Source organism: Megascapheus bottae, chromosome 7 (assembly GCF_031878675.1).
Source record: "Megascapheus bottae isolate mThoBot1 chromosome 7, mThoBot2.hap1, whole genome shotgun sequence".
In the NCBI taxonomy this organism is placed as follows: Eukaryota; Metazoa; Chordata; class Mammalia; order Rodentia; family Geomyidae; genus Megascapheus; species Megascapheus bottae.
This window is the reverse complement of record NC_143515.1, coordinates 23599957-23621961: the sequence shown is the minus strand read 5'-3', so window position 1 is coordinate 23621961 and position 22005 is coordinate 23599957. Positions and strand designations below refer to the sequence as shown.

General features: G+C 46.2%; 1 protein-coding gene across 1 annotated transcript; it reads left to right on the top strand.

The window, feature by feature from the left end:
• Positions 1-68: 68 nt before the first annotated feature.
• Positions 69-21583, top strand: Elmod3 (ELMO domain containing 3). The gene is made up of 12 exons (XM_090336582.1): positions 69-158; positions 3429-3697; positions 6133-6207; positions 7516-7585; positions 11298-11366; positions 12314-12426; positions 12670-12793; positions 13028-13150; positions 15446-15576; positions 19497-19573; positions 19854-19981; positions 20696-21583. Exons 2-12 carry the CDS (start codon positions 3650-3652, stop codon positions 20896-20898), a joined length of 1161 nt encoding a protein of 386 aa, XP_090192708.1. The 5' UTR covers positions 69-158; positions 3429-3649; the 3' UTR covers positions 20899-21583.
• The last annotated feature ends 422 nt before the right edge of the window (positions 21584-22005 follow it).

Genomic DNA, 22005 nt, shown 5'->3' with positions numbered 1-22005 from the left:
ATATTTTTTTTGCGCGAAGTTCCCTTTGCCTGCTGGGAAATGCAGTTCCTGGGGGACCGGACGCCGGAACGGCAAGCTTCGGGCACATGCGCAGATGAGGCCCAGCCGAGGATGTCGAAGCCTGCCGGGAAACCTGGGGAAACCTGGGGACGCGTCGGGTGAGCTGAGTGAGGGGCAGATTTGAGGCGGGAGGTAGTCGGGTGACAGTGGTTACTGTGGGGCCACACCAAGGTGAAAGACGCAAGGCTGAGAGAGAATCCTGACTAGGAGACGCAGAGAGGACCTGGGGTCTGCTCCGGTGTCTACGGGGGCGGGGGGCGAGGTCCTGGGACTTGAACTTAAGACCTGGGTGGTGATCTTGAGGCTTTGTGCACAAGACTTGAGGCTTAGTTCCACTTCCAACTTTTTGGTGGTTGATTGGAGATAAGAGTGTCATGGAGCTGGGAGTTTGGCCTAGAGGTAGAGTGCTTGCCCAGCATGCACGAAGACCAGGGTTCGATTCCTCCATAACGCATACACAGAAAAAGCTGAAGTGCTGGTGGCTCAAGTGGTAGAGCTATAGCCTTGAGAAAGCCCCAAGACAGCCCTCAGGCTCTGAGTTCAAACCCCAGGATTGGGAAAAAAAATGGGCCAGCTTCTAAATCAGCGAGCTCTTTTAAAAGTTTAACTTCCAGCGGGCGCAGTGGCTCGCGCCTATAATCCTAACTACTCAGGGGGCTGAGATCTGAGGATCAAGGTTCAAAGCCAGCCCGGGCACAAAAGGACCTGAGACTCTTATCTCCAATTAACCTCTAGAAAACAGGAAGTGGGGCTTGGCTCAAGGGTAGGGTGGTAGCCTTGAGCTGAAGAGCTCAGGGACAGCGTCCATGCCGAATTCAAGCTCCATGACCAACCAAAAAAAAAAAAATTTAACTTCCGACAACAATTAAAAAACCACATCCTCTCAAGGTAGCTCCTTACTGAAAGTAGGTGTCCAGTAAATACTTGATTTGAGAAGGGTCCGTTTGTATAGGATGCTGGCGTCCTCAGGTGCAGCCGTTATGAATGCCTAACAGTAGAAGTAAGTGACTTCATGACCCCGAGTACTTGTTTGACAGGTTTTGTTCTTTTATTGTTTTCCCCCTGACACATATACTGATTGTCCTTTTTGCAGCCCCCAGCTGTGTTCCTGCCAGTGCTGTAAAAGCTAGCCCTGTTCCTATGCTGTTTTAAGCATTTCATGCACAGTAACAGAAGAGCCTTTCTGAGATTGCTGTTACCTACCTTCTGGTCACCTTGCTAAATACACACACACACACACACACACACACACACACACACACATACACACAAATACATATGAAAATGTATATAGAATATGTGTGTATATATACATATATACACAAATGAGGCTACATATATATGTGGATATAGATATATATATATCTATATACACCACAACTGCGCTACACTGCCTCTCTCTCACTTCCTGCCCTCCTCCTGTTTACAGTACACCGGATGATCAGCCAGAGAACTAGGAGGTATTATTCCTCCTTGTAGTGTTCAACAGTGAATCCTGACAAAGATCAGTTTGTTCTGGTTCTTAGGAAATCCAAATTGTATTCCTGCACTGGGGAAGCTGACAACATGAAGAGGCTCCCCTCTTTCCTTAGTCTCTTGAGCCTGTGGTATATATTTGTCACTTATGTGGAGCCAGCTGCCCACCCATAATCTGCTAGACATCCATGATGTTTACTCCCCCCATGATTAAGGTATGATCCCTGTCCATCCCTTTACCTGAGGCAGACAGCATGGGATGAAACAGTAGAATGCTTGTGTAGTATGCAAAAGGCCCCAGATTTGATCCCCAAAGCTGCACTCCCCCTCCCCCGCGCTGCAACAGTAGACCAAACTGCTAGAAAACTGGGGAAAATTAGAAATTTGTGTGGCATTTTGAGTTTCTGTCATCCTAGGAACCAGCTGTAGTATGGTAAATCCCCATCTTCAACTGATGTCAAGACCTAAATAAAATCTGAAGTCTTCAGCTAAGACTGCCAACCAATGGGACTCATCCCTTTGTTTTGTTTTATTTTGTGTCAGTTCTGGGACTTGAACTCAGGGGCTTGCCCATTTGTTTGTTTTTTTTTACTCTAGTTTGGCTTTTTTTTCTTTCCTCTCAAGGCTGGTGTTCTGCCACTTGAGGCACATCTCTCATCTCTACTTCTGGTGTTCTCTCTCTCTCTCTCTCTCTCTCTCTCTCTCTCTCTCTCTCTCTCTCTCTCTTTCTCTCTCTCTCTCATGCTGGTTAATTGGAGATAAATGTCACAGATTTTTCTGCCCAGACTGGCTTTAAAATGAGATAATCACGGGGCCGGGAGTTTGGCCTAGTGGTTAAAGTGCTTGCCTAGCATGCATGAAGACCCGGGTTCGATTCCTCGGTACCACATACATAGATAAAAGCCAGAAGTGGTGCTGAGGCTCAAGTGGTAGAGCTCTAGCCTTGAGAAAGTCCAAGGACAGTGCTCAGGCCCTAAGCTCAAGCCCAGGACTGGCAAAAAAAAAAAAAAAAATGAGATAATCACAGCAAGTGCCGGTGTCTCATACCTGTAATCCTCGCTACTCAGGAGGCTGAAATCTGAGAATCGTGGTTCAAAGCCAGCCTGGGCATGAAAGTCTGTGAGACCAGAAAACCAGAAGTGTCATTGTAGCTCAAGTGGTAGAGTGCTAGACTTGAGCTTAAAAGCTCAAGGACAATGCCCACGCCCAGAGTTCAAGCCCCACAACCTACCAAAAAAAAAATTTAGATAATCAGACCTCAGCCTTCTGAGTAGCTAGGATTATAGGCATGAGCCACTAGTACCAGGAAAGCTTCACTTTTGATAAGCCCTTTGATAAGTTTGCCCAGGTCCTGGTGATTTCACAGCAAGAAACAGAGACCACCACTTACAGAAGTGCTACTGCCTTCTGGGTACCCAACTCCCAGATACCTGCATGGTTCTTTCTATCCAGTGGCCTGGACAGTTAAGAGGTAGGCATTTGGCCAAAGTAGCTTGTTTATTCACAGTAAGTTCATAACTACTTAAAAATAAAGTTTCCAAGCACTGGTGGCACACACCTGTAATCCTATCTATTCAGAAATCAGAGATCTGAGAATTGAAGTTCAAAGCCAGGCAAAAAAGCCTGTGAGATTCTTATCTTCACTAAACCACCAGAAAAATTGGAAGTAGAGCTGTAGCTCAAGTGGTAGAATGCTCGCCCTGAGCAAAAGAATCTGAGGAACAGTGCCCAGGTAGGCCCAGAACTGAAGCCCGTACACACGCGCACACACACACACACACACACGCGAACACGCACGCGCACACACACACACACACACACGTTTAAATGTTTTTCCTCAGTACAAGTGGAACTGAATGATGAAACCAGTGTTTCTTTTTTTTTTTTTCCAGAGCTGAGGCTTCAGAATCTCCAAGGACTTTGTCTACTCATAGCACCCTAGTGATGGCACAAAGGGACTGTTTTCTTTCTTCTAATCTTAATGACTGCCAAGAAGGAAGGCAAAGGTAGAACAATTGGATCCATTATTTTCCTCATAGCTTTAGATCTCAGACTTTATAAACTTCCTTCTGAGCCTAAGCATAAAGCCTACCTGAACAAATGATTTTGCGTCATGAATGAAAAATCTTTCCATAATGAGAAAGAATTAAGAGATGGACAGGTAAGCACTCTCAATTTGGAAAAGAAAGTGTTGGTTTGTTAATTTATTGTTACTAATGAGACAGAGACTATATCTTGAGAATGGGGAGTTTTAGAAATATTTTGGGGAGGAGTGCTGTGGCTTAAAGTGGTAGAGTACTGGCCTTGAGCAAAAAGAGCTTAGAGAAAGCACCCAGGCCCTGAGTTCAAGCCCTATGATAGACAAATAAATATTTTAGGGAAACCAGTATAGGGCTATTTGTTCTGTTAAAGGAGAACCTGGAACCAAGCATAGTGATACATGCCTGTAATCCCAGCACTGATGAGGCAGAGGCAATAGGATTATTGATTCAAGGGCAGTCAGGGCTACATAGTAAGTTCAAGGTCACTAGAGTACATAGTGAGACCCCATCTCAGAAAAAAAGAAACAAAAACAAAAATCAGGATCTGGTGACTAATGCCAGTAATCCTAGTTATTCAGGAGGCTGAGATCTGAAGATGCCAGCCCAGGCTGAAAAATCTCTAGGAGTCTTATCTCCAATTAACCAGCAAAAAGCCAGAAATAAGAGGTATGGTCACCAGTGATAGTACACCAGTATTGAGGGGAAAAAGCCAAGCTGATAAATATCCCAAATAAATAAACCAAAATGAATGAGTATTTCTAATACATAAACTACTAGAAGGCAAATGTAGACCCAAGTTGCTCAAAACATGATGATTTTGTTAGAAATTGTCAAATGGAGTGAAAAGTACTTATTCTCCTGGATCGTGTAACATAACCCTCAGCACTCTGACCAATGCAGTGTGCAGTGTATTACTTTTTTTTTTTTTTTTTTTGCCAGTTGTGGGGCTTGAACTCAGGGCCTGAGCATTGTCCTTGGGCTTTCCTCAAGGCTAGAGCTGTACCACTTGAGCCACAGCACCACTTTCAGCTTTTTCAATGTATGTAGTACTGAGGAATCAAACCAGGGTCTTCATGCATGCTAGGCAAGCACTCCACCACTAGACAAACTCCCGGCGCGCTGTGTATTACTTTTTGACCTTAATATTCTGGGTTCAAATAATTTCTCAGAGTAGTTTTTTTTTGTGGGTCATGGGGTTTGAACCCTGGGCCTGAGCTCTTCAGCATAAGGCTACCATCCTACCCCTTGAGCTACAGCACCACTTCCTCTTTTCTAGTGATTAATTGGGGATAAAAAAATCTCTTGTTCTTTAGTACCCAGGCTGGCTTTGAACTTCAATCCTCAGATCTCAGCCTCCTGAGTAGCTAGGATTACAGGTATGAGCCAGCGCACCTGGCTCAGAGTAGTTTTATTTGGTATTTCTTTTATGACTGATATTGAGCATGTTTATATGTTTAAGAAAGATGTTTTGTTTGGTATAAACTGTCAGTTTGTTTTTCTTTTCTTTTTCTTTTTTTCTCCTTTTTTTTTTTTATTTTTTTTATTTGCCAGTCCTGGGTCTTGAACTGAAAGCCTGGGCACTGTCTCTGAGCTTCTTTTGCTCAAGGCTAGCATTCTACCACTTGAGCCACATTGCCACTTCTGGCTTTTCTGTCTATGTGATACTATGGAATCAAACCCAGGGCTTCATGCATGCTAGCAAGCACTGTACCACTAAGTCTCATTCCCGGCCCAAATGGTCTGTTTCTTTTGCCTGTTTTTCCACTGGGTTTAGCTTTAGGGGTTTGTTTGCTTGTTTTCTTTTTGTTTTAGCCAGGGCTACTGTCCCCTAGGCTGCCCTCACACTTGATCCTGCTGCCCAGAGCTCCCAGATGTTTGGATTATGGACATGTACTGTCACACCCAGCCTGGTTTTTTTGTTGTTGTTGTTGTTTTGTTTTTAACTCTCTGATTTTTAGGACTTGAAAAAAATCTATTAGGGAACTTAGCTATATCTCTGTGATACAAGTTCCAGACAGTTAGACAAGTGTGTTTTTGTTTGCTTTATTTTGAAGTAACACTAGTAGGGGGAAAGTTTAGCTGTGACACTGTCTCAGTTAGCATCCCGAGACATCTAACCGAGTTAGGAAATCCATGTCAGGTTTTTGGCCTAATAGTGACTAAACTTTTTTCTTCTCTCCTTTCCCCTCTCCCTCTCCCTCTCCCCCTTCCCACTCTCCATCTTCCAAACTGGGGATCATAGGCCCTACTAGGATATACTACACAACCACTGTAGCATTGAGCCCTACCCACAGCATGCAGTTTTTCTTTAAGCCATATAACACAGAGAATTTACGTTTTTGCTTTTGTGGGATTGAACCCAGAGTCTCAAACTGAGCTTTTTCTATATAGTAGGTAATTTATCTGGAATTCGTGTGTGTGTGTGTGTGTGTGTGTGTGTGTGTACGTGTGTACGTGTGTACGTACGCGCACGCTCATGCTCGCTCGGGAAAGGTGTGATATTTAAACTGTGGTCTTTGTAAGCCTGGGAGATTGACCGTGGTCTGTTTCGCAGGTTGAAGGTGTGTCTGATGGCTCTTCCTCACAGGACAAGGACAGCAGTGCTCTTGCAGCTTTCAAAGGAATCCCTGTACATATCACCAACTTCTCCATGCCTCCTGTCAATAGTAACTTCTGTTGGGTTTGCATGAGGCTGTGTGGTGCTAGGCCCTGTGCCAGGAAACTAGGAGAAGTGAAGAGGGTGGGCAGTGAAGGGGAAAGGGCACAAACATGCCATGCCACCTCTATCCCCATAAGGTGATTGGATATATTACCCATAATGTGTAAAAGGCATGGGGAATGCCAAAGCCGCACCGCAGTCCTCATGAGTGGCATGCATTTACATTTATTTAGAATTCAAGGGAGATGCATACTTGTTCCCCACATTGCTTAACTTCTACATCATAGCTGAAGTTTTCCAAGTACCTTACTTAACAATCAACTTTGTCAGGCATTAGTGGCTCTTACTTTAATTCTGGCTACTCAGGAAGCTGAGATTTGAGGATCACAGTTCAAAGCTAGCCAGGCAGAAAAGTCCATGAGACTTTTCCTCAGTTAAGCAGCAAGAAGCCAGAAGAAGAGAGCGGCTCAAGTGATAGAATGCTAGCCTTGTGCAACAAAGTCTAGGAAAAGCAGAAGGCCCTGAGTTCTGGCTCCAGTACTCACACACACACACATTGACACACTGATTTCAGTGTGTGATAGTGCATGTCTATGATCTCAGTATTTTGTAGGATGGGTGGGTACCATATTCAAGGCCTTCCTGAGCTATGCAGCAAGACAACTTGAATTCTGATTTCCTGCATGGAACATAGGAAATACTTCTCTCTTTGCCACTTTCTCCTACTTTAACTGTTATACTAAAATATATCCTTGTTAAAACTTCAAAAGCTGAAGAAAAAAAAAAGAGATTACCTTTAAGGCTAGGCTACAGAAAGTAGTAGAGTGTGCTGAGCATATACAAGGTTCACTCTGCGGCACACAAAAAGCAAAAAACATTGATCCCTGGTGGCTCAAGCCTATAATCCTAGCTGCCCTAGAAATTGAGATATGAAGATTAAGGTTCAAAGCCCACCCAGGCAGGAAAGCCCATGAGACTGTTACCTCCAGTTAAACTCTAGAAAACCGGAAGTGGAGCCGTGGCTCAAGCTGATAGAATGGTAGAGTGCTAGGCTTGACAACTAAAGTTCAAGGAGAGCACCCAGGTCCTGAGTACAAGCTCCACGATTGACAGAGCAAAATAGCAAAAGAAAACGTTAGTTTCAATCAGCCTACCAAAGCAGAGCAGATCCTCGAGATCTGCCAAGCATTTAGTATTCAGTATGATGCATGGGAAATGCTGGTGTATGTAGGGAGGAAATGGACTCACCCTTACTCTAAAAGTTTCCTGCTCCTACAGATCTCAGAGTTGAAGAACCATAGCCTTCTCCAGGCCCTGAGAGCTGAAGCCAATGGATGGGAGCCAGCTGGTAAGGATGCCCAAGATTCCTAGAGCCCTGGTGAAACCCAGATCAGACCTGCCATCCACCTGCTTCCTCTAGTCTGGATATCTCTTGCCCTTTGTCCTTCAGAAGGTTGTAAATTTATGATTCCCCAAGGAAAACTATAATCAACACTGGATTAGGAATCAGTTTCTCTGCTAATGGTTTACTGCGTTCTTCTGGGCAGGTCATGTGTGCTCTATGAGGAAGTAGAAATAGTGACACTGTTATCCTTGAAATGTTAGTATGAAAATGAGGGGAAGTGTACCTTGTAAGGGGTAGGCACCCTGGAGCTTGAATTTAGGGGTTTAGGTGCTGTCCCTTAGATTTTTCTACTCCGAGTTGGTGTTCTACCCCTTCAGCCATAGCTCCACTTCTAACTTTTTGGTGTTTTACTTGGAGATTCCTTTCTGTCCAACCTCCAAACTGTCGTCCTCAGATTTTAGCTACTCCCTTCTGGCTTATATTGGTGTGTTTGAGCTAGGGTCTCTCTTTATGCCTGGGCTAACCTGGACTGAAATGGATCTCTTTGAGCTTCCCTGAGTCTTCTTGGTTCTAAGAGAACAGGAAAAGCTCACTCAGAGGTAACTTTCTGTTGACTAACCTGTTGTATTAGCAGATTCCTATCCCCTGTGACCCTGGGCTCACAGACACTGATAGGCAAGGAGCATCTATGGTGACCGATAATCTCATTGCTCAGAGATGAGGGTCTGAAGGGTAAAGGATCAGTACAGTAGGTCCGGAATTTGGCCTAGTGATAGAATGCTTGCCTAGCATACATGAAGACCTGGGTTCAATTCCTCAGTACCACATACATAGAAACAGCTGGAAGTGGTGTGGTGCCTCAAGTGATAGAGCTCTAGCCTTGAAAAAGCCCAAGGACAGGGCTCAGGCTTTGAGTTCAAGCCCCAGGACTGGCAAAAAAAAAAAAAAGAATCAGAAATTAGGTAAGGGGTGAGGTAGAAAGTCTTACTCAGCATTCCTCATATCTGTATGATGCTTCCCCTGGTTTGGGCTCAGGGCCTGAGCACTGTCCCTACCAGTTGAGCCACAGCACCACTTCTGGCTTTTTGCTACGTATGTGGTACCGAGGAATTGAACCCGGGTCTTCGTGCATGCTAGGCAAGCACTCTACCACTAGGCCAAACTCCCGGCCTGCTTCCCCTTTTTTGTTCGGCCACCTTGCTCCACTTTCCTCCCTCCCAGGACCCTACAAATTTTATCTTCTTGGCCATCGAAAATCAGCTATTCTGTTGAAGTTGTTTAGTTTGGGATCCCTGATACTCTGGGTCTGTACCCCAAGTGGGAGGTGGCAAAATGGAATTTCCTAGAGATCCAGACAGTTAGGACCTATGGTCCACAGTCCCATGAACAAGAGCTGTGCCAACACTAATAACTAACATTATTGAACACTTACCTTTGGGTTAAATATTTTCCTCAGAAGTTGGAAAGTTGCCTCATCTCCACCACAGTGCCATGAGGGGTGACAGATGGTCAAGCAGTCCAAAAAAGTACAACTAGTAAGCAGCAGAGTGAACCCTTTCCTAAGTGCTTTCAGAAACTATCCTCTACGCCTTTGCCACTGCATTCTTAATATTTGGTAGTTGTATTTAATCAATAAGTCAGTTCCTTTTTTGTTACTATATAACAAAACACCAGAGGCTGGTATTTATGCTTCTTTTTGTGCAGGTCCTGGGGCTTGAACTCAGGACCTAGATGCTGTCCCTGAGCTTTTATGCTCAAGACTACTCTCTACCACTTGAGCCCAGTACTACTTCCGCTTTTTGGGTGATTGGAGATAAGGATCTCACAGACTTTCCTGTCTTGGCTGGCTTCAAACCGTGATCTTCATATCTTAGCCTCCTAAATAACTAGAGTTACAGGCCACTAGCCTTTTTGCCGGTATAGTTACGAATTGTTGTAGGGTGGCATATAACAAGAGATGGAGTGTGTCTGTGTATCTTATCTGAACTCTTTTTCGTTAGGTGATAGTGAGGTTTAAATTCAGAGCCTTGTACATTCTAAGCAAGGACTTTAAGCCATGACTCAAGCTTTCTTTCTTCTTTTTAAAATTTTTATCATTTTTTATTATCTTTAGTTGTACAGAGGGGTTTCAGTTCATCATGTCAGTTTACAAGTACATTGCACCTTAATCATGTCCCCCCTTTCATTATTCTCTCTGACCTCTTCCTATCTCTCCCCTAATTAGCTTTCTTCTTAAAAAGCCATATTAATCATGGGGAGGGGAGAGGAAGGGGAGCGGTGGTTCACCTTTGGAACTTTAATCTATCTGGGCCACTTCCCAGAGGTCCCAGCTCTAAACACCATAATCAGAGATTTCCACTCTTAATAGTAACTCATAGGAAAACTTAAGGACACACAACCACAGATAGTTTCCTGCCGAGTGACAACATTGCCAGCCAAGACTGTGAGCTATCCTAACCTATTTTTTACTACTGTGGCTCAAGAAATCCCAATTTATGGTAGCAAAGTCTCCATCATACACATAGTTGATATCTTATATGGAAAATTGGAAATGCTAGTGACAAAAAACATGCCACTGGCAGCCAGGAGTTAGTGGCTCACACCTGTAACCCAAGTTACTCAGGAGGCTGAGAGCTGAGAAGCCAGCCTAGGCAAGAAAGTCCATAATACTTATTTTTAATTAACCACCAAAAAGTTGGAAGTGGAGCTGTGGTTCAAGTGGTAGAGTGCTAGCCTTGAGCATAAAAGCTTAGGGACAGTTCCTAGTCCCTGTGTTCAAACTGTAGGACTGAAGCAGGGAAGAAAAGAAAAGAAAAAGATTCTGTTGGTAATTTGATCTGGAGAATGCCTGCTGGGGTGTGGAGGAACTTGGGGGTGTGATGGTTAGGAAGGCCTGTCCTGATGCTTTTTTTCCCCTCCAGTTTCCCCCCACCTTTTATATGGTGAATCAGTTCATTGAACATTCATGCACCAGGCATTGTTCTAGTCTGCACAGAGACATGTCCTTGGATGGCTTACTATAGAAGGAGAAATAATTACACCACTATAGCAAGCACCAAGGGTCAGCCTCTTGTAAAGCAGTGGCAGCTTAATCAGACTGATGAGCAAACTGAAGCAGGAGAAAGCTGTAGCAGCAGAGGTTGCGACTGAGAGTCCCTGCCCCTGTAGCAGAGCAGCAAAGGCATTGAGGTGGGAGAAGGCAGATCCTGCCAAGGACCTCAGGTAGCTCTCAAGGAAAAGGTAGAAAGGTTAGAAGGATGGAGACTGGAAATGGACTTAGATACTGTGCCTTGGAGTATTCTTTTTTGAGGGTTTTGGAGAGTTTGGAAAAACGCATCTTCCTTTTCAAAAGCTCATTCTTGAGCTAGAGGCATGGTTCAAATGGTAAAGTGCCAACCAAGCAAGTGTGAAGCCTTGAGTTCAAATCCCAGTCCTGGAGCTGGGCGCAGTGGCTCACGCCTGCAATCCTACCTACTCAGGAGCTGAGTGCCAGCTCAAGTACTAAAGAGCCATTAAAGAACGTGAGACTCTTATCTCCAATTAACCACTAGAAAAAAAAAATCCAAGTACTGGCTAAAACAACACCATCTGGCAGCTGTGTGAGGAAGGAAGGGTTGTGAGCAGCAAAACCCAAGTCAAGCAGTGAAAGTCGAGGTCTACGGTAATGATTCTGATAGACCTAAATGTCCAGGAGCTCTTTTTCTCGTTATTGCAGTTGTGAGTGCTGAAGTGCTCAGAGCCCAAGAAGAATGGGAGGCTGTGGACACCGTTCAGCCCGACACAGGTACAGAGTTCCAGCCCCATGACAGACCCCCCCAAAAAAGATACCTTTGGAGGAAATAGGAATGATAGGAATGCACATCCCAGGGAAAGAGCTGTGGCTCCTTTCCCTCTTTCAGGGAGGACAGAGAGGACCTGGATCAAAGTGAGCCTCTGCAGGGTGACAGGATGCAGAAAGATGGAGGTAGGCAGCTAGGACCTCTTCATGAGACTAGGGCTGAAGCTATCCACAGGAAGTTTCTGAAGGCTGCATAAAAGTTGTCTCAAGTCCTTTTCTTTTTTTCACCTGTCCTGGGGCTTGTACTCAGGGCCTGAACACTATCCTTGGGCTTTTTCAAGGCTGAAGAGTTCTACCACTTGAGCCACAGCACCACTTCTGGCTTTTTTCTATGTATGTAGTACCAAGGAATTGAACCCAGGTCTTCATACATGCTAGGCAAGCATTCTACCACTAGGCCAAACTCCCAGCTCTCAAGTCCCTTTCTGATAGAGGTCTGGGAGCCCCCAAGCGCCCAGAGACACATTATAGTTATAATGCCAATAATGCTCTAGAGACTGTAACAAAAGGATAGGGAGGCAGGTCCTCTAGGGAGTGTGAGAAGGGGCAAAGTAGAAATTAGGAAAGACCTCAGAACAAACCAATGGCACACACTTCTAGGGATGCTATTCCAGAAGTGACTTGCTTCCTCAAAGATAAGTAAAATTTAGAGAGTTCCTTAAGGGCAAGTCTGAGAGGTCTGGGTGGCCTGAGACCCCGGTGGCGAGGCACGCTGGCCAGGTCTTCACAGAGGTCAGCTAGCAAGACAGAATGAGTCAGTGTGGCAGATTATGCCAGCTCCTTGTAGCTGTAGGTGGTTGCTGTCCAGATGGAAGTCAAAGCTTAGCTCAGAGCTGTCAACCAGGAGGCATTCAGTGCTCACTGATGGAATAACTATTGTTATAAATCCTCAGGTATCTTCCATTTTGCTCCTGGAAGCCAGGCCAGCTCAGACCAGCCTGGACAGCTCGTCTCCTTCAGTGAAGCTCTGCTACATTTCCAGACTGTGGACCTCTCCTCCTTCAGGGTATGGCAGTAGGAAGGCTTGCTAGTGATGCTTATGCTTGGAGACCTTTTTCTCCTTGCAAAGAATATAGGAGTTTGAACAGAGCTTATGATCTCTGACATCCCAGCAGGTACCTTCCATTTCTTCCCCCTTTCAAAGACCAGCCATTTAGTTTGGAGGAGCTAACCGGCCTGAGCTTCCTCACCTTCATTAAGACAGGGAAATCAATACAACACTGTTCATTGCCTGCTTCTTCCTCCCCAGAAAAGAATCCAGCCAACTATTCGGAGGACCGGGTTTGCTGCCCTCCGGCATTGCCTCTTTGGGCCTCCAAAGCTCCAACCAGGCCTTCGGGAAGAAAGGGACCTAGTCCTGACCATCGCTCAGTGTGAGTGCATGGACACCACCACAGAGCAAAGGCTGCATGTGGAATCGGAACAGTGTTCTTGGCCCACCCCGTGGCTGAGGTTAAGCCAGGGCTCTTGCATGCATCATGTTGGTGGGGGAGAATGGAATCAGAGATCAGGGTGAATTTAAAAGCCCAAATGTGCTGTTCTCTGAGACGTGCCCAGTCCTGTCCTGAGGGACAGCCCCGCAGACAGTATCGGTGTGTTTTGGGCAGGTGGTTTGGACAGTCAAGATCCAATGCATGGCCGAGTCCTCCAGACCATCTACAAGAAGCTGACAGGCTCCAAATTTGACTGCGCCCTCCACGGAGACCACTGGGAGGATCTGGGCTTCCAGGGTAAGAGGGAGCATTGCCCCTGATTCCAGGATCTGAATGAGAAGCCAGATGGTCCTCTCCCAGCCAGGCCAGCATGGAGGGGAAGGGCCTGAGGAGGGAGAAGCAGATGCAGAGGCCCAGGGCAGCACTCTGTTGGAAAAGTAACAAAGAGAACAGGACTTGACAAGAGTGAGAGAGAAAATGGTTGCTTTATGGCCTCCAAGCTTTGTGGTCTCAAAATCTGTTATAGCACATTTACCATAAACAGGTAGAAAACATTGCATTTATATGATTTGGAATCTTAATTTGCTTGGATTTTTCCCTTTTTTAATGAAAAAAGTAGAACTTTATGGGCCTAGTGGTAGAGTGCATAGCCTAGCATGCATGGATGAAGCCTTGGGTTCAATTTCTTGGTACCACATACTCAGAAAAAGCCAGGAGTGGTGCTGTGGCTCAAGTGGCAGAGCATTAACCTTGAGCAAAAAGTGTTCAAGGACAGTGCTCAGGCCCTGAGTTGAAGTCCCAGGACTGGCAAATGTGGTGGCTCACGCCTGTAATCCTAGCTACTCAGGAGACTGAGATCTGAAGATTGAAGTTCAAAGCCAGCCTGGGAACTAAAGACTCTTATCTCCAATTAACCTTTAGAAAAAGGGAAGTGGGGCTTGGCTCAAGGGTAGGGTGGTATCCTTGAGCTGAAGATCTCAGGAACAATGCCCAGACTGAGTTCAAGATCCATGACCCACAAAAAAAAAAAAATAGAACTCTGTGTGTGTGTGTGTGTGTGTATGTGTGTGTGCATGTGTGTGCACGCGCACGCGCACATACTAGCCAGTCCTGGGGCTTGAATTTAGGGCCTGGGCACTGTCCCTGAGCTTTTTTTTTTTTTTTTTTTGCCAGTCTTGGGGCTTGAACTCAGGGACTGGGCATTGTCCTTGGACACTTTTTGCTCAAGGCTAACACTCTACCACTTGAGCCACAGGGCCACTTCCAGCTTTTTCTGTTTATGTGGTACTGAGGAATGGGATCCAGGACTTCATACATGCTAGGCAAGCACCCTGTTTTGTCAGTTATGGGGCTTGAACTTAGCAGAATCTGGATGTTGTCACTGAGCTTTTCATTCAAGGCTAGCACTCTACCACTTTGAGCCACAGCACCACTTCCAATTTTCTGGCTGTTAATTGGAGATAAGATTCTCATGGAGGGCTGGGAGTTTGGCCTAGTGGTAGAGTGCTTGCCTAGCATGCACGAAGATCCGGGTTCGATTCCTCGGTACCACATACATAGCAAAAAGCCAGAAGTGGTGCTGAGGCTCAAGAGGTAGAGCCTTAGCCTTGAGAAAATCCAGGGTCAGTGCTCAGGCCCTGAGCCCAAGCCCAGGACTGGCCAAAAAAAAAAAAAAAAAAAAAAGATTCTCATGGACTCTCCTGCCTGGGCTGGGTTTGAACCATGACCTGCAGATCTCAGCCTCCTTAGTAGTTAGGATTACAGGCAAGCCACAAGCTCCCAGCTTCCAGAAAGGACTATATATTTGTGATATTTGTGTGTGTGTGTGTGTATATATATATATTTGAAATAAACCAACTTCACTAGTTTACTTTTCTAGTCATATCAAGTTCACACAAGTTTGGGAATTGGTGAGGTATTCAAACTGTTTACACCCTTGCATTCTCCCTCATCTACAGCACAATTGTCCTAAACATGTCTTCTCTGTATATGGAGAATTGCATCAGGCAATGTTAGGAGTCTTGTTTCAGTCATCAAACATAATCAGCTTTGCAGCTGAGTGCTGGTAGCCCACCATATATACTAGCTTCTCTGGAGGCTAAGCTCTGAGGATCATGAGTCAAAACCAGCCTGGGAGATTCTATCTTCAGTTGATTAACAAAAGGCCAGAAGTAGAGGCATAGCTCAATTGATAGAGCATCAGCCTTGAATGCAAAAGCTAAAGGAGAGTGCCCAGTCCTGAATTCAATCCCAAGTACTGAGAGAAAGCTAGAAAGCGAGAAAGTGAAGGAGGGGGTGACATTGTCCAAATAAAAGGAATGTGCTCATTACTTAACTTGTGCAATGGTAACCCCTCTGTACAACACCCTAATAATAACAAAGGAGAGAAGAAAAGGAAAGAAAAATAGGAACAAAGGGCCGGAGGGAGAAAGGAAAGAAAAGATAGTAAGAGAAAGAAGGAAAGAAATAAAAAGAGGTGAGAGAAAGGAAAAGAATGAAGAGGAAGCTAAACCAAGCCCCAGAAACTCAAGGGAGTAAGACTTGACAAGCCTGACTCACTGGTACCCCATTTGCTCTTGGTTTCTGTTACAGGAGCAAACCCAGCCACAGACCTGAGAGGGGCGGGCTTCCTTGCCCTCCTACATCTGCTGTATCTGGTGATGGACTCACAGACTTTACCTATGGCCCTGGAGATTCTACGCCTGTCTCGTCACCACATCCAGGTGGGACTTGGGTGGGAAGCCTGAGGAGAGGGCTGTGGAGCCACGCCCTGAGCAGCCAGGAGGACCTTGTAGGTCTGTATCTCTGGTTGCCAAGGGATCTCAGGATGAAGGAGGCAAACATGGGAGAGGCTTCTCTGACCATCTGTGCACTCTGGAATCTGAACTCACTAGCTGTGGGCCTCAAGCACGTTCCTTGGTAATTCAGGGCATGGTTTTCTCTCCAGCTAAAGGGAATTCATGGAGCTTTAACTGGCTCACTGGAGCTAATAGCATAATAAAGAAACACACACAGTGAGCACTGCCTCCATTCTGCACAGTGCTGGTGCTGCTCCTCACCCTGAAGGGGGCACTTAGTCTTCAGATGACCTCGGTTTCCGTCCAAATCTGCCTTCTGGAGGAAGGTACAATGGTTTACCCAAGTAGTAAAGGGTGATACTCCTTCCATTGTAGAAAACTGATCTGACCTGCTGCCTTTCTTCTGTCTATTCAGTTTCATGGAACCTGGAATTCATTTGTTCAATATTAGTTTCATACAAAGAAAGTAGTTTAAGCTAGGCACCCTGGTTCACATCTGTAATCCTAGCTACTCAGGAGGCTGTGATCTGAGGATCACGGTTCAAAGCCAGCCTGGGCACTAAAGTTCATGAGACTCTTTATCTCCAGTTAACCAATAGAAAACTGTAAGTGGCACTGTGACTCCCGGGGCAGTAGCCTTGAGCTGAAGAGCTTAAGGACAGCACCCAGGCCCAGAGTTCAAGCCACAGGACTGACAAGAAGAAGAAGAAGAAGAAGAAGAAGAAGAAGAAGAAGAAGAAGAAGAAGAAGAAGAGGAGGAGGAGGAGGAGGAGGAGGAGGAGGAGGAGGAGGAGGAGGAGGAGGAGGAGGAGGAGGAAGAGGGAGAGGAAGAAGAAGACGACGAGTTAATGCTGACTTACTTGATTTGAGCACTTGGAAAGAGAATTGCCATCAACATTTTTTTTTTTGTCAGTCATGGGACTTTGAACTTTGGGCCTGAGCATTGTCCCTGAGCTCTTCAGCTCAAGGTTAGTGCTCTACCACTTCAAGCCACAGTGCCACTTCTGGCTCTCTGGTAATTAATTGGAGAGAAGATTCTCCCAGACTTTAGTGCCCAGGCTGGCTTTGAACTACAATCCTCAGATCTCAGCCTCCTGAATAGCTAGGTTTATAGGCATGAGCCACTGGCACCCAGCTGCCATCAAAGCTGGAAATCAAAGCTGAAGGCTTCTAGAGAGGATGGGAGGATTGGTCTGAAACAGCAGAATAGCCCCCTGCACACACACACACACACACACACACACACACACACACGCACGCACGCGCGTGCGCGCGCAGGCCTAGCAATAGGTGGGCTATGGAAGAAAAGGCCTGAGTACTTGACAGCACTGCCCCCAGAACCACCTGTCTCAACAGAGAACTAGGTCCTCCAATAGGCTGAGTCTTTATTTGTAGGGCTGTTTGTATCATGTCACAGGCAATGACCATGACCATTGTATCAGGAACACAGTGGCAGTTTGGGAAATTGGGGCAGAGGGAAAGATGAAGACAGACCAACGGTTGCATAGGACAGGGAATTGGAGGACAGATTTGTCATAACTGTAGGAAGAGGTACAGAGAACAGAAGGGGATTGGTCCTAATGAGCTCAAGATAAATAAGTAGAGGTGTAAAAGTAGTTCGGAGAGCTCCCATATACCAACATCATAATAATCTTGCATAACCATAATATAGTTACCAAAAGCAAGACATAATTAAACTACAGCGGTTATTCACTTTTCTTCTGTTTGTCACCTATGCCTGGATCCCATTATGTTTGGTTCTCCTGCTGATTTAGTTTCTTCCAACACCTAACAGCTACTCAGTGATTCTTTGTCCTTCATGACCTTGACATATTGAGAGAGTTACTTTGTAGCATGCCCCACAATTTGGGTTTGTCTGATGGGTTTCTAAAATTCAGTCAGGGTTATGCATTTGGGCGAGAATGGCATGATGGGTGTGACATGATCTTCACAGGACCTCATTTAAAGGTTCATACACTGTCAGAATGGCTTATTCCACTGATGATAACTTAGGCCCCTTGGTGACAATGGTGTTGGCTGTGTTTCTCCATTATAAAACTACTGTTTTCCCTTTGTACTTAATAATTGCCTTATGGTAAGGTACTTTGACACTCGGCAAATCCTATTTAGCCTCAAACTTTTTTTTTTTTTTTTTGCCAGTCCTGGTCTTGAGCTCAGGGCCTGATCACTGTCTTTGGACTTTCTCAAGGCTAGAGCTCTACCACTTGAGTCATAACACCACTTCTGGCTTTTTTCTATGTATGTGGTACCGAGGAATTGAACCCAAGTCTTCATGCATGCTAGGCAAACACTCTACCACTAGGCCAAACCCCGGCCCAAGACTTTGTTTTTGTCTTAAGGGAAAGTGCCAAAGGAAAGAGACATTTAGAATTGGAATCTAGGTCTTTCATAAGTGCCCAGTATAAAACTATTTCTGAGAATAGTAATAGATCCCTTATGAATAACTATTATTTGCCATATTCTTGCTCTTTATTTATAAACTAAAAAAAAAAAAGAGAGAAAAGGTGATACCATGCAAGTGTGTATAATAATGAAACAGGCAGTGATGATGTATTATACATGACAGTATAAATGCATTGCTGCTGTCTTCAGCAAGGATGTATTTTCCAACAAGGATAATATGAATATTTGTTCTCATTTACCTGGGCAAAGTTACACATAGTATGTCGAGTATATGATCTTTATTAATGTGTATAGCACTTTGTGAGATAGAGGGAGCACCACTTTTGGCTTTTTTTTTTTTGAGCCTGGGTCTTCATGCATGCTAAGAAAGCACTCTAAGCACTAGGCCAAACTCCTGGTCCTGTCTTGTACTTTTTGTAATAACTAATGATTTGACTTCATCTCGTACAGCATTGGTATTGGGCTTGGGCTCTCAAGATCACTCCAAGAGGGCTGGGAATGTGGCTTAGTGGTAGAGTGCTTGCCTAGCATGCATGAAGCCCTGGGTTCGATTCCTCAGTAGTACATACACAGGGGGGGGGGGACCAAAAAAACAGAAGTGGTGCTGTGGCTTAAGTGGTAAGTGCTAGCCTTGAGAAAGCCCAGGGACAGTGCCCAGACACTGAGTTCACGTCCCTAAGAAAAGAAAGGAAGGATAAAGGTTTAAGGTATTCTGAGCCCATCCTGGTTAAACACTGCTCCCATACCCCTGCTGCATCCTTCAATGTGACCTGCACAGCAGCTTCTTGGGCATTTGTGTCCATGTCAGATGGGACGTGCCCACAAGTCAAGGCTGCCATTTTACCTACTTGGCATCTTCTCTGTTTTTGAACGCAGTGCCCGTGATCAGCCAGATAGCCAGAAGCCAGAGGGAGAACAGATTAAGAACCTACAGGTGTCGGGCACAGGTGGCTCACATCATATCCTAGCTCTTATCCCCAATTAACCACCAGGCTCAAGAGGTAGAGCCCTAGCTTTGGGAGGTGAAGCTCAAGGAGCCAGCCTGTAGAGGTAGGAACTGCGCTTTATGACTCGTGTTCATCCCAGCTTCATCCCAGCCCTAGGCGGTAACGGCCCCTGAGTGTCGGGGAGAGCAAGGAAGGGGCCAGAATGTTAAGGAAGCTAGAGAACTGGCTCATGTTCATAAAGACCAGCTGTGGAGAAAATAAGTTCAGGAGGAATCCTGGCTCCTAGGCTCCAGGAAAGCTTCACAGGGTCACTGAACCTGAGCTGCTTCGTCTCTAAGGAGGGAAGCGGCAGCAGTACTATCAGCCTCTGCCTCAAAGGCTGGGACGGCCGAAGTGGTATACGGGTGCTGATGACAGAGAACACGAGGACCCACCTGGGATGAACACTGACCTGCTCCTCCTGCCCCCTTGCAGCAGTTTCCTTTCTGTTTGATGTCCGTGAATATCACACGTATTGCCATCCAGGCCTTGAGGGAGGAGTGTCTCTCCAGGTGAGTCCTCCCCATAGCCACCAGCAGAGCCTAGGCCTGTCCCTCTCCAGCCTTGTTCTCTACAACTCCCTCCCTCACCTGATGGCTCCTCAGGACCTGGCTAGAGTCTCTGTGTGCCTGTCTTCCTGCCATCTCTCCTTCCCAGATGATCCCGATGCCTGGGGAGAGATGGGGCCTTCCTTGGTTTGGACAGGCACCTCTAGGGACCAAAACGGAGGGCAGAAAAGCCAGAGTGTTGGCCTTGTCTGTGGCTAAGCAGGTCATGTCCTTTGTCCTCCAGGGAGTGTAATCGGCAGCAAAAGGTCATCCCAGTGGTAAACAGCTTCTATGCTGCCACTTTCCTCCGCCTGGCACATGTGTGGAGGACCCAGAAGAAGACCATCTTGGACTCAGGCTTTGTCCTCAAAGGTATGTTCTTTCTTGGCAGTGGCCAAGAACACCTGTGTTCCCAGGTCCAGACCCTAGTGTGAGTGCTAGATGGTTCTAGGCTGCACTCCCAGTCTCTGTCTAGCCCGTTCTCTGGAGCCCACTAGTTCTCCATCTGCCACCACTTGTCTCCCTTTCCAGCCATATACCTTATAATTGCATTTCCTGAATCAAAAATTGGAAGCTAGAATCCAGCAGTTGGATTGTCTCTTCAGAGTTGAGATGGGCCTGGACAAGACGCTCTGTGGTTCTATGGTTGCTCAGCTTCCTCTTTTTTTTTTGGCTAATCCTGGAGCTTGAACTCAGGCCTGAGCACTGTCCTTGGGCTTTCTCACGGCTAGAGCTCTACCACTTGAGCCACAGCACCACTTCTAGCTTTTTCTATGTATGTGGTACCAAGGAACCCAGATCTTTGTGCATGCTAGGCAAGCACTCTACCATTAAGCCACCCCCCCCCTTTTTTTTTCCTGTCCTGGGGCTTGCACTCAGGGCCTGCGCACAGTCTTTGGTAAAACTAGGGCTTCATGCATGCTAGGCAAGCACCCTACCACTAGGCCATGCTTCCTCTGTTTTCTCCATCCTAGGCAACTTAGCTTTGTTTCATAGGTAAGAGTTGAGGAGTTAGGCCTGAGGCCTTGTCTACTAAGGCATCTAAAGCTCCTTAAGCCTTCAGGTCCCCAATCCTTTCTGTTCCAGACTTGGAAGCATTGGCCAAGAAAAGCCCACGGCGTCTGCTCCGGACACTGGAAATCTACTTGGCCCGGGTTTCGAAGGGCCAGGCCTCCTTGTTGGGAGTCCAGAAGCACTGTGGACCACAAGGCCCTAACTCCAAGGATCTCACCTTCACGGGTGTGTGTGACCTGCAGCCTCACTCCTCCGAAGGGGCTGGACTGATCTGACAGATGGAAAGACATGGTGGCTGTGCCACAGGCACTTTTAGAAATTGTGTGTCTAGGCCAAGCACTTTGCTGCCTCAGCAGGTGAAATTAGGAAGTCCTGGATTTGGTTAGAAAACACAAAGTACCCTCACCTGCCTGGATCATTCTGGGCCACTAGACTTGACCTCTTCTCTGGCAGAGAATTCATTCCCAGCCGGGATCCAGTCTGCAGTGTTGAATTCCAGGTAGCTCAATGAGACAGGACAGATCATGAGGCATTCCCATAACTAGAAGCTGGAATCCCAACTCCTTAACATTAGTGAGGCTCCACTGTTTGGTTGGAATTCAAAGAGGGGGGAAAAAAATAGTTGTGGCTGCAGCCAGCAGAGGTCAGCATAACCTAGATGAAACCTGTGACTCACTGATGGAGTGTGGTGTGCCTTCTTCCCCTCCAGCCACCGGCATTATCAGGGCCCTCTGAGCTTCCAGTCCTTCTCTCACCCCTCTCCTTCCTCCATTGTTTATGATGTTAAAGTGGACCCGTGGCTAGTCTAAGATCTCTGTCTGCCCCATCCTAACCACCTCCAGGCTAAAGCCTCTGGTAGAAGAAAGCTGCACCCTTCCCTTGGGGATGGTTTTCTGGCCTGGTTGGGCGAAGAAGAACATTAAACACCAGCAATTTTTAAATAAAGGAATTGTTCTAGTATATAGGTCTCAAATATTTTCTTACAGGGCAAGTTCTTACAAGGCATTCCTAAAACTGTTGTCCCAGATCCAGTCAAGGGAGTATAGTCAAGCCTTCTCAGGGCTTGAGGAGGGAGGAGTTGCACAATGGCCAAGCTTCAGCTAAGTTCATAGGAGCCTATCTTTCTGACAGCTGCACTTGCAGGACCAGAGGCCAGTAGATGAAGTGTCCTGGCCCTTGTTAGGGTTAACTAGTATGTCCCCACTGACCAAAAAACCAGCTCTGAGGCAGGAGCAGGTAAGAGCTGCTGTGCTCCTGTTCTTGCTCAAGTGGAGCTATGGGTGACCATTGCCCAGTCCTGAAGCCCTCTGGGCGGAACTATTAGAGGTGGCTCTGTCCAAGTGTAGAGGGAACTTGTGACTGCTGCCAGCAGGATGCCCCCA

What these genes read in the sequence shown, in the direction of transcription:
- Elmod3 (XM_090336582.1), top strand. Translation starts at nt 3,650, where the DNA reads ATGAATGAAAAATCTTTCCATAATGAGAAAGAATTAAGAGATGGACAG. An exon ending in CACCGTTCAGCCCGACACAG is followed by an intron (nt 11,367 to 12,313) that starts GTACAGAGTTCC and finishes ATAAATCCTCAG; the next exon opens with GTATCTTCCATTTTGCTCCT. An exon ending in AGGGAGGAGTGTCTCTCCAG is followed by an intron (nt 19,574 to 19,853) that starts GTGAGTCCTCCC and finishes TTTGTCCTCCAG; the next exon opens with GGAGTGTAATCGGCAGCAAA.